Raw genomic sequence first — 10,462 nt, 5'->3', positions numbered from 1 at the left:
CTGTCTGTCAGTCTGTCTGCATGTGTGTGTGTGTGTGTGTGTGTGTCCAGGATGTGGTCTTCTTCCCTTCAGGTGTTTTCTCTGCATCGTCTTGTTAAACATCATCTGCTCACCAGATGGATGAGTGTTTGTTCTCTGAAGGTTCTCCAGCTCATAGAGTTCTGGTTCTAGCTCCAGACCCAGAACTCCAGGAGGTTTGAGGTCGACTCCTGATCCCTGATGAAATGTAGAGACAGGAAGTCAGCAGAGGAGGATCCTACTGAAGCAAACATAAAGATCCTGAAGGAGAAGCAGTGATGACTTCAGCTCATGTCCACCATGTTTCTACAGTAGCCCTGAAAGGACAAACCAGACTATGGTTGAGAAACTGTGAGACTTCCACGGCTCCTGAAGAGGTGACGCAGTCACTATGTTTTGCATGAGGCAACGCAATTTTGTAACGGGAGCAGAGAACAGAGGTGTGTTCAGTGGGTTGTAATCTCCAGCCACACCACTAGGTGGCACCACGTCCTACGCCCTGGTCCTCAAGCTGAAGCACAAAAGCAAAGTGTCCTCATAAAACACTTCCGATGACACCTTACAGCAAAGACACTTCGTAAAAAGACACATGCATATAGTCTTTTCACAATAAACATTTGTCTTTACAGGTAAAAAACCTTCTGCATCTCAAAAACATATTCTTTAACTCAATGCTTACCTTACATCCCTTCATCGCTGACACAAGGCTTTTATTCTGAAATGTTTCCAGGACTGTTTTTATAACATTTGTGACATTGTTATTGAGGTTGAATGAAATATTCTGGCCGTTATTGAAGGAAACCTCTCTGCTGGCAGCACAGAGCGGCGGCGGCGTGAGCAGCATTAAAAGCAGCTGCTGGAGGAGGAACTCATCTTCAACTGCTTTATACTCTAATCTAACGCCGTGTGGTATAAATACTCTAATCTAACACCGTGTGGTATAAATACTCTAATCTAACGCCGTGTGGTATAAATATTCTAATCTAACACCGTGTGGTATAAATACTCTAATCTAACACGGTGTGGTATAAATACTCTAATCTAACACGGTGTGGTATAAATACTCTAATCTAACACCGTGTGGTATAAATACTCTAATCCAACACCGTGTGGTATAAATACTCTAATCTAACGCCGTGTGGTATAAATACTCTAATCTAACACGGTGTGGTATAAACACTCTAATCTAACACCGTGTGGTATAAATACTCTAATCTAACACCGTGTGGTATAAATACTCTAATCTAACACCGTGTGGTAACAATACTCTAATCTAACGCCGTGTGGTATAAATACTCTAATCTAACGCTGTGTGGTATAAATACTCTAATCTAACACCCTGTGGTAGAAGATGCTCACGTGTTGTGTATGTTGTTAGAATACTTCAATAAACTACACTGAGGAAAGAAAGAGAACCTCAAACACAACCCGTTACACACCAACACACACACACTCCCTCTAATGTGCAACACACACTCTATCCCTTTGTGTTAGTCTGATCAGAAGCCCCTCCCCCTCCCCGGCAGTGTCTCGTGTGTGTATTTAATGATTCTTTCCTGGATCCTGCAGCTCGTTGTTGTCTTGATATGTGATGTCTGTGTCTCAGCCCAGCTCTCCTGCTCAGAAGGATTCTCAGAGCTGGGCTACTACAACGGCTCCGTGTCGCACACGGACTCCGGCTCCGCCTGCCTGAAGTGGACCGAGTTCCCGGACTACATGCGTCAGTACCCGGGCCGAGGCCTGGGCGACCACAGCTTCTGCAGGAACCCGGACCGGGAGCCCAACCCATGGTGCTTCACCAGGCAGAGCTCCGGGGCCTTTGGCTGGGCCTACTGCGACTGCCACCAGGGTGAGGAAGGGTGGAGGAAGGGTGGAGGAAGGATGGGAAGGACATATGGATGGATGGATGAAAGAAAGGGCATGTGAATGGATGGATGGATGGGTGGATGGATGGATGGATGAAAGAAAGAAAGGGCATGTGAATGGATGGATGGATGGATGGGTGGATGGATGGACAGTTGTATGGATGGATGGATGGATGGATGGACAGTTGTATGGATGGATGGACAGTTGTATGGATGGATAGATGGATGGATGATGGATGGATGGATGGATGGATGGATGGATGGATGGATGGACAGTTGTATGGATGGATGGATGGATGGATGATGGATGGATGGATGGATGGACAGTTGTATGGATGGATGGATGGATGGATGGACAGTTGTATGGATGGATGGATGGATGGATGGGTGGATGGATGGACAGTTGTATGGATGGATGGATGGATGGATGGACAGTTGTATGGATGGATGGATGGATGGATGGACAGTTGTATGGATGGATGGATGGATGGATGATGGATGGATGGATGGACAGTTGTATGAATGGATGGATGGATGGACAGTTGTCTGGATGGGTGGATGGATGGATGAATGGGTGGATGGATGGATGGATGAATGGGTGGATGGAAGTAAGGCGGTGGTGTCCTTCCAGCCAGAGCACCAATGCGTTCATCATAACTGGTGTTGAAATGTTCCTCCATGAGCTGCAGCAGTTTCCTGCCGTGTGCTTTGCAGGTGCAGCCCGATTGGCCGGCGGGCCGTCGGGCGCCAGCGGCCGTCTGGAGGTCTATCTGAACGGCCAGTGGGGGGCGGTGTGTGACACGCACTGGACCCACCGGGACGCCAGCGTCATATGCAGACAGCTCGGGCTGGGGTGAGGTCAATGACATCATCAAGAGGAGACAGTAGTGACACCATGGTGGTAGAGGTTGATGACATCATCATGAGGAGACAGTAGTGACTCCATGGTGGTAGAGCTTGATGACATCACCACATTAGTGACTCCATGGTGGTAGAGGTCGATGACATCACCACAGTAGTAACTCCATGGTGGTAGAGGTCGATGACATCACCACAGTAGTAACTCCATGGTGGTAGAGGTCGATGACATCACCACAGTAGTAACTCCATGGTGGTAGAGGTCGATGACATCACCACAGTAGGGACTCCAGGGTGGTAGAGGTCGATGACATCACCACAGTAGGGACTCCAGGGTGGTCGCAGAGTATCTACCTTCATGTTCAGGCTTCAGCGTCTGTGTTTAGTGACCTGACGTGTCCGCTGCCCTGCAGAGAGATCGGCACCGCCCTGCAGCATTCCTACTTCGGCCCGGCGTCGGTCTTCCACTACGAGCGTCTGGGTTGCAGAGGAAACGAGGACTTCCTGCTGGAGTGCCGGAGCAGGAAGTTCGTCGCCGGCGACTGTAACCAGGGCAACGAGGCAGGGCTGGTTTGCGCCGAACCTGAAGGTAAAGACCAGGGTGTCGCCGCGGGTTGAACACCCAGCAGCAGAGAGCCGGAGTCTCACGTGTCTCCGCCGTGTCGTCGTCCTTTAGGCGCCGGCCTCCCCTTGAGGCTGGTGGGAGGCCAGGAGGACTTCGAGGGCCGCGTGGAGGTGTACCGGGACGGCCGGTGGGGAACCGTCTGCGACGACCGGTGGGACGACACCGACGCCGAAGTGGTGTGCCGGCAGCTGGGCCTCGGGTAGGAAAGACCACGCCGAGCTACCGGGGCAGTGACGAAGAGCCGCGAGCAAAGTATCGCTTCTCTTCTGCGCTGAAAGGGTTTAGAGTCATTACCGCCGTGCATCAATATCAATATACTGTGAGCGACCTGCAGGGGTTTGAGTGATTCTCAAACTGTGGGGCGCGACCCTCTAGTGGGCCGCGGAGGTATTACAGGTGGGGCGCAGGGGGAGATGCAGATTCTTAGAACAATTTTTTTAATTAATTTTTTTTCGGAACCCTTTATTAATCCATTTTGTGTGTCGTTGACCTTGAGACGTGGTGTTTAGTCTCCTGTGTCCTGACCCACAGGGGCGTGGCCAAGGCGTGGACATGGGCCCACTTCGGCCAGGGCGTCGGCCCCATCCTGCTGGTCGGGGTGCAGTGCTCGGGCAACGAGCTCTCTCTGGAGGAGTGTCCTCACAACACCTGGGAGCAACACAACTGCGACCACATCGAGGACGCCGGGGTGTCCTGCAACCCACACACAGGTCAGAGCCAAGGGAGGGAACACACAACATACACAACACACACACACGGGTCAGAGCCCAGGGAGGGAACACACTGACGACACACACCGAGCTGGAAGAGACAGCGGCACTACGAGGTGCAGTAACGTGTCGGTGTTCCTCTCGGTGGCAGCAGACGGGGCGGTCCGCCTGGTGGGAGCAGACGGCCGCTGGCAGGGCCGCGTGGAGGTCTACCAGCGGGGAGGATGGGGCACCGTGTGCGACGACAACTGGACCGAGCTCAACGCCCAGGTGGTGTGTCGACAGCTGGGCTTCAGGTCGGTGCTAAAGAAAGATTCAGGGAACAGATATTTGCGTTGAGTGTTTCTCACATCCGTTGTCAGCGGAGTCCTCTGCAGCGTGACCGTGACTCATGTGTTGTTGTTTGTGGGCGTGTCTGCAGGGGCCGGGCCCGCGTGGCGCCCGACGGGGCGTTTGAAGAAGGCCGCGGGCCGATCCTGCTGGACGAGGTGACGTGTCGGGGAACGGAGGCCAGCCTGCTCGCCTGCCGCCACGCCGAGCTGGGAAAACACGACTGCTCGCACAACGAGGACGTGGGGGTCGTCTGCGAGAGGGGAGGCGACACCAACGAGGTCACGGGCCTGTCGACCCCCGTCGGTAAGGACGCAGGGCTCTGAAAGCGATGAATGACGACACATCCACGAGGCGCTGAACAGTGAACGCCTGTTTGCAGTCCCGCTGGTGCGCCTGGTGGCTGGAGAGAGCAGGAAGGAGGGCCGGGTGGAGGTCTTCATGGACGGCCAGTGGGGCAGCGTGTGTGACGACGGCTGGAATGACGTCAACGCAGCCGTGGTGTGCCGACAGCTGGGCTTCACGTGAGTCCCGTCATGCAGGAAAACCCAAAGCGTGACAGTAGACTTGCTCGCCTGCGTCCCCTCAACCTGACAACAGGAGCCAACAGTCGTGATGCTGCATGTGTTTGTGTGTTTGTGTGTCGCCTCCCAGCGGCGCGGCTAAAGCGCGGTCCATGGCGTACTTCGGCGAGGGCCGCGGCCCCATCCACCTGGACAACGTGCGCTGCTCGGGCGCCGAGCGCTCGCTGGCTCGGTGTCCCGCCGTCGGTCAGGACGCGCAGGACTGTCGGCACAGCGAGGACGCCGGCGTCATCTGCGACTACACGCTGGATCCTCCGGGCGACGCCGCGGCGGCCATGCAGACCTGTGGCACGAGACGCAACAACCAGCGCCGCCGCCGCCGCATCATCGGAGGAGATAAGACGCTGAGGTTTGTACACGGAGAGTGTGTTCACACACACTCACACACGAGGCGGCATGTCCATGGAACACCAGTTTTATACATAGCTGTAGTTTCTGCAAACTTTTCACGGCAGCCATTTTGTTCTGCGTGTATGTGTGTGTGTGTGTTTCAGGGGGGAGTGGCCCTGGCAGGTGTCTCTGTGGCTCAGGTCTCAGTCTAAAGGAAGTCATCCTCTGTGTGGAGCGTCGCTCATCAGCTCCTGCTGGGTCGTGACCGCCGCTCACTGCTTCAAGAGGTAGCACGCAGCGCCCTCTGGTGGCCTCCGGGCGCTCTGCAGGTGGCTTTACCTGAGCACGACAGTGTGCAGGGCATGAGGAGAGAGCTTCTTCACGAGCAAAAATGCCACTTACAGAAGAGCTGACAGAGTTTTGAATCTGAATTCACTGTTTAGTTTTACAAAAATGTAAGAACTTGTATTTAGTTTCCTCAAAGAGAGCCGTTAATTCAGAACGTGTGAGAAGTGTTTTTACCTTTACCTGACTTTTAACGCATATGTAGTTGCTCAGCGTGCTCTGTGCATTTTGTTTTGATCCCAAAATATTCCAAATGGACAGGTGGTACCTTCATGTAGCTCCTCCATCAGTGTGTGAATGGGTGAATGATGACATCATCATCTTCTTTTTCAATTGATCAAAACCATCATTTCTATATTTGCTTTCCTGCAGATTCGGCAGAGACCCGAGCCGCTACGTGTTGCGCCTGGGCGACTACCACACCGAGGAGCAGGACGACTTTGAACGCACCCTGTCCCCCGAACGCATCGTCGTCCACAGGAAGTACCACACTCGGGGCTGGGAGCACGACATCGCGCTGCTGCGGCTCAAGGGCAGCGAGGGCGCCTGCGTGGCCTTCAACCCTCACACCGGCCCCGTGTGCCTGCCGCTGCAGGGCAACAAGTGGGAGAAGAGGCCGGCCGCCTGCGTGATCACCGGCTGGGGCGTCACAGGTACACAAACCGCCTCTACGGCGCCGACCGGCTGTTCGTCAGGAGCTTTTAATCTTGACGTGACGCACACATTTCACCGCTATCGTGATCTCTTAAGCCCCGAGCGCCGCAGCGTCCATGATCACACAAGGAGATGACAGAATAAGTCAAGTGAGGTTTGCTAAAGGAGCTCCAGAACCGCAGCGTTGATTCACTGCATTAAAAATGCTGAAATACAGCAAAGCATTGTGGGAAGAGTTCTATCAGAACAGAAAAAAATAAACGTACTGTTAAGTTTATGTAATTACATGAACAGCGTAGCCTCGCCGCCACTTTCCTGCGCGGCCGTAACGTTTCACTAGATTGTTAATAAATACACTTTCTGAAGTCTGATCTCAATAAGAGACACAACTACGTAACGCTACGAGCTCGTAGGAATATAAAAAGGTATTATAGATTATTGTGGGTTGTATATTAGCACCTGATAATCCAAGTGCGGCTGTGCTGTTTTTTTTTCCTACTCCTTCGACTTTTCAAACGTCTTAAGCAGAAATTTATGCACTTTTTAATACCCAGCATGCCCCAATCTGAGCATGTTGAGGCTTAAAGATTGTAACTTTTACATTTTTTAACCGAACGACACAGTTTTTTGACTGAAACCTCTTGGTAACAGGCCAAGACTTTGTTCTATAGTGATTTCCTGGCTGTGGTACCCGTCGCTTCATAACTCCCAGCTGTACAGTGCAATATGCAGATTATAACTCCGCATTAGTCTGCCTTTGATGCATCGTGGGTGTTGTGTCTTCACGTCGCTGTGCCGGTGTTCCTCCTGCTCTCAGACTCCGAGTACTCGCGGACGCTGCTGCAGGCCTGGGTCCCGCTGCTCCCGGCCTGGAGGTGCAAGCGACGCTACACCAACCGCTTCACCAGCCGCATGCTGTGCGCCGGCAGCCTGTCGGAGCGCCGCCGCGTGGACAGCTGCCAGGGCGACAGCGGGGGGCCGCTGGTCTGCCAGGGCGAGGGGGGCCGCTGGGTGCTGACGGGGGTCATCTCCTGGGGCCACGGCTGCGGGGACCCCTCGTTCCCCGGCGTGTACACGCGAGTTAGCAGGTTCCTGCGCTGGATCGACAAGGTCACCAACAAACCCTACAAGACATGAGCGCCGGGAACAACGCCGCCTTTTCATCAGGAATGTTCACAGTTGTCGTTACGGACGCGGCTCAGAGCCACAGGACCAACGTCCTGGACCACTGGATGAGGGATTCACATGTTTATTTATTCACTGCAGCAGTACGGTGCTTGTTTACTGCATGAGGCTTCTGCACCGCGTGTCACAGGAATGCTACGCTACGCTTCAACTAGCTCCTTTTGCATTGAATTCTAAATGCACGAAACAAAGTAAAGGAACAAATTAATTCCAATAATTCAATTTAAAAAAATATGCCATTGTGTTTGTAAAGCTGCATTTGTAGAACTAGCAGCCGGGTCTCCTGACAAACACGTTCCCACACAACCGGACGGAGGCCGCGAGGCTGAAGGGACGGAGCAGACGGGACAAAGTGGATCCTCTGGTTCATTTCAGGAGGATGTTGGTTCCTGACGTATCACAAACATGTTTGATTAAAGTCCAGATAGGTTCACATACAGCAGGACCTTCCCCCAGGAGAACACTAATCATTTTAACTCATTTTAACCCAAAGATCTTTCACCAAACCTAACCAAGTGCTTTAATTACCTGAACTTAAATGTAATTGAAAATGCAGTTTTGAAATAGCAAAAGTGCCACAAGTAGTTCAAACGCTGTAGCATTGATGTTCACGTTGTGGAGTTAACATGAAGATGCCTGCATGTTGCATCAACGCAGTGAAAGCTTTATTCCACGTTGACCTCTGTGGAGAACACTCTGTCAACAGGATGCCCGGCAGGATGAGGTCCATTCAGGGATTTGACTTTTACCCTGTGGGTCCAGAGGTCTGGACCTGATCCAAAGTGGACCGGTGGAACAAACCTGCTTGAGAGAGAGAGACAGTGACATAGAGACCTGCGGCAACCCAGTGTGGGTCTGTACTGCAGGAACCAGGTCTACACGGTCCACATGGCACAGGGACAGAGTGAGCCTTCATCCTACAGGCTCGCCTGCAGAGGAGAAGCTCATGAAGGCCGTCAGCACTGCATGTGTACATGTCGACGTTTCATTTGTTTTATTCATGGAGCAGGTGTGCATCTCTGAACTGAAACCAAAGGTCAAACCAGTATTCATGTTATTCTGACTCTAATGACATAAGAAAGTACTTGCTCAGTAACTATACCGGCCTGTAGTAATAATAATCCATTAACAGGGTGTTTACACATTAATTGGAGCCTTATAACCAGCCATTTGATTCACTGTGAGTATGAGTGTGGTGTGTGAGTGTGTATCAGCTACTGATGTGATGAGCACTGTGTCAAGAGAAGATGTAAAAGCTGCGTCAGTCAGCTGATGGTTTGGTTATGTGGGATAATCTGAAATGAATCAGTATTTATCAGTTGAATGCTGCGCACGTTGCCTGTAGTTGTTATGTGCTCTGTTCTGCGTCGGTCAATGCAATTTCCATCTTTTATCAAGTTAATTTATTTGACTTTGTGAAGCTGTATTTATTGAAAAGTGTTCATTTTAAGGTAAACGTATTCAACCAGGAGACTAGCTGGCTAGTCTCTCGTCAAAATGATCTTATTCTTCAAGATTAATGCTCGATAAAAAGAGCTAGCCCAAATAACTTTCTCCCCTGGTGGATGTAAACAAACAGCTATCTAAGCTAGCTGTCGGTAGCCCGTCGGTGTTAGCTTCCTGAAGCTAACACATCTAGCTTAGCTAAATTCTTCACAATGCCCTCAAAAACGATCTTATTCAGCTAGCTGTAAGCTAGCTCTCGGTAGCCCGTCGGCGTTAGCTTCTTGATGCTAACACATCTAGCTTAGCTAAATTCTACACAATGCCCTCAAAAATGATCTTATTCTTTAACATTAATGCTTGATAAAAAGAGCGGGGCCAAATATCTTTTCCCCTGGTGGATGTAAACAAACAGCTATCTAAGCTAGCTCTCGGTAGCCTGTTGACGTTAGCTTCCTGATGCATCTAGCTTAGTTCTACACAATTCTACACAGACTAAAAAGTCTTCACACAAAATCCAAAATACTAAATATCTTACAAAAGTGATCATTTAACGACGTCAACTCTTCTAAAAGTGTTATTTTTGCATCACAACTTTACAAAAGAATCACCAAATAAATAGCTCCCTCCACCTGCCAACTGCAACTGATGTGCTAAGTAATATCACAGCGTTATCGGAGTCGTTGTGTCGTTGTGTAGATAAAGACTATGAACACAGACGCACTGTGTTTATTATGTGTTGATCCTGTTTGCATGTTCACGTGAGTGAGAACCTACAAACGGATCCTTACAGCATTCCACTGCTCAGAAACTACTCAGCGCTTCATGGTCATTTGTGCCTGTACGACGTTAAAATAAAGTTTATTTTGCTTTGTAAAAGTTTGAACTTTACATTATTACTGTATTGTACCTTGAACTGATTACAGTGTTTATTGTGCACGCCAAAGTCCTAAACATAGTGCTCCATCTGTGATTTGTAAGTATTTGTGTAACAGGTGTGTAACAGTTAGTCACTGACCCTTTAGTACCCACAACCCCTCACCTGTCTCGCCCACGGCTCAGGTGTTGGTCAGCTATTTTCAGAAAATATTTTTATAGGTTTGTCTAATTGTTATAGGTTCAAATTGATATTTTCCATTTTCAGCGTGCCTGGAGTCCCACTCCCCTGTGACGTTGCGGTGTCCTCAGGTAAGATGATGAAGTGCACCCTTAAAGGGTTGACGGACTCGTTTTGAAAGAGGTCACACCTGTTTTAGACTTGTTGTCTGAGCTTGTCTGCAACCTGTGAATAAATAAAGTGTTTTGTGTATCACTGTCAGAGCTGAAGTGTAAAGATGCTCACAGATCCATGCAGCCGACGTCACGACAGCATCAACCCTTTGTTTGCTCTGGGATGCCACCACGTTGGCTTTCAGGTTCAAGACAAATAAGGAAAGTATTTGGTCTGATACATTCTTGATGTTGCTGGTGAAGAACGGTCCTCAATACTCACACCGGCTGACTGCAGTGGAAAGT

The 10,462-nt window shown here is 50.5% G+C and overlaps 1 protein-coding gene across 2 annotated transcripts; it reads left to right on the top strand.

Annotated features, from left to right (window-relative positions):
- Positions 1-854: 854 nt before the first annotated feature.
- On the top strand, positions 855-9,826 carry si:ch211-51a6.2 (neurotrypsin). 2 transcript variants are annotated; one of them, XM_068568536.1, is made up of 12 exons: positions 855-1,867; positions 2,598-2,736; positions 3,155-3,330; positions 3,418-3,565; positions 3,898-4,076; positions 4,231-4,372; positions 4,498-4,712; positions 4,789-4,930; positions 5,061-5,339; positions 5,485-5,607; positions 6,038-6,318; positions 7,137-9,826. In XM_068568536.1, exons 1-12 carry the CDS (start codon positions 1,564-1,566, stop codon positions 7,454-7,456), a joined length of 2,448 nt encoding a protein of 815 aa, XP_068424637.1. In that variant the 5' UTR covers positions 855-1,563; the 3' UTR covers positions 7,457-9,826. The 2 variants fall into 2 exon arrangements, with proteins under 2 accessions (XP_068424637.1, XP_068424636.1); XM_068568535.1 differs by having other exon boundaries at positions 4,228-4,372.
- The last annotated feature ends 636 nt before the right edge of the window (positions 9,827-10,462 follow it).

The sequence above is a fragment of the Clinocottus analis genome, unplaced genomic scaffold (assembly GCF_023055335.1).
Source record: "Clinocottus analis isolate CAN_PGR_092001 unplaced genomic scaffold, fCliAna1.0.p SCAF_8, whole genome shotgun sequence".
NCBI classification, from domain to species: Eukaryota; Metazoa; Chordata; class Actinopteri; order Perciformes; family Cottidae; genus Clinocottus; species Clinocottus analis.
Note: the sequence above shows the minus strand (reverse complement) of the source record. Positions and strands in the feature narration are given on the sequence as shown.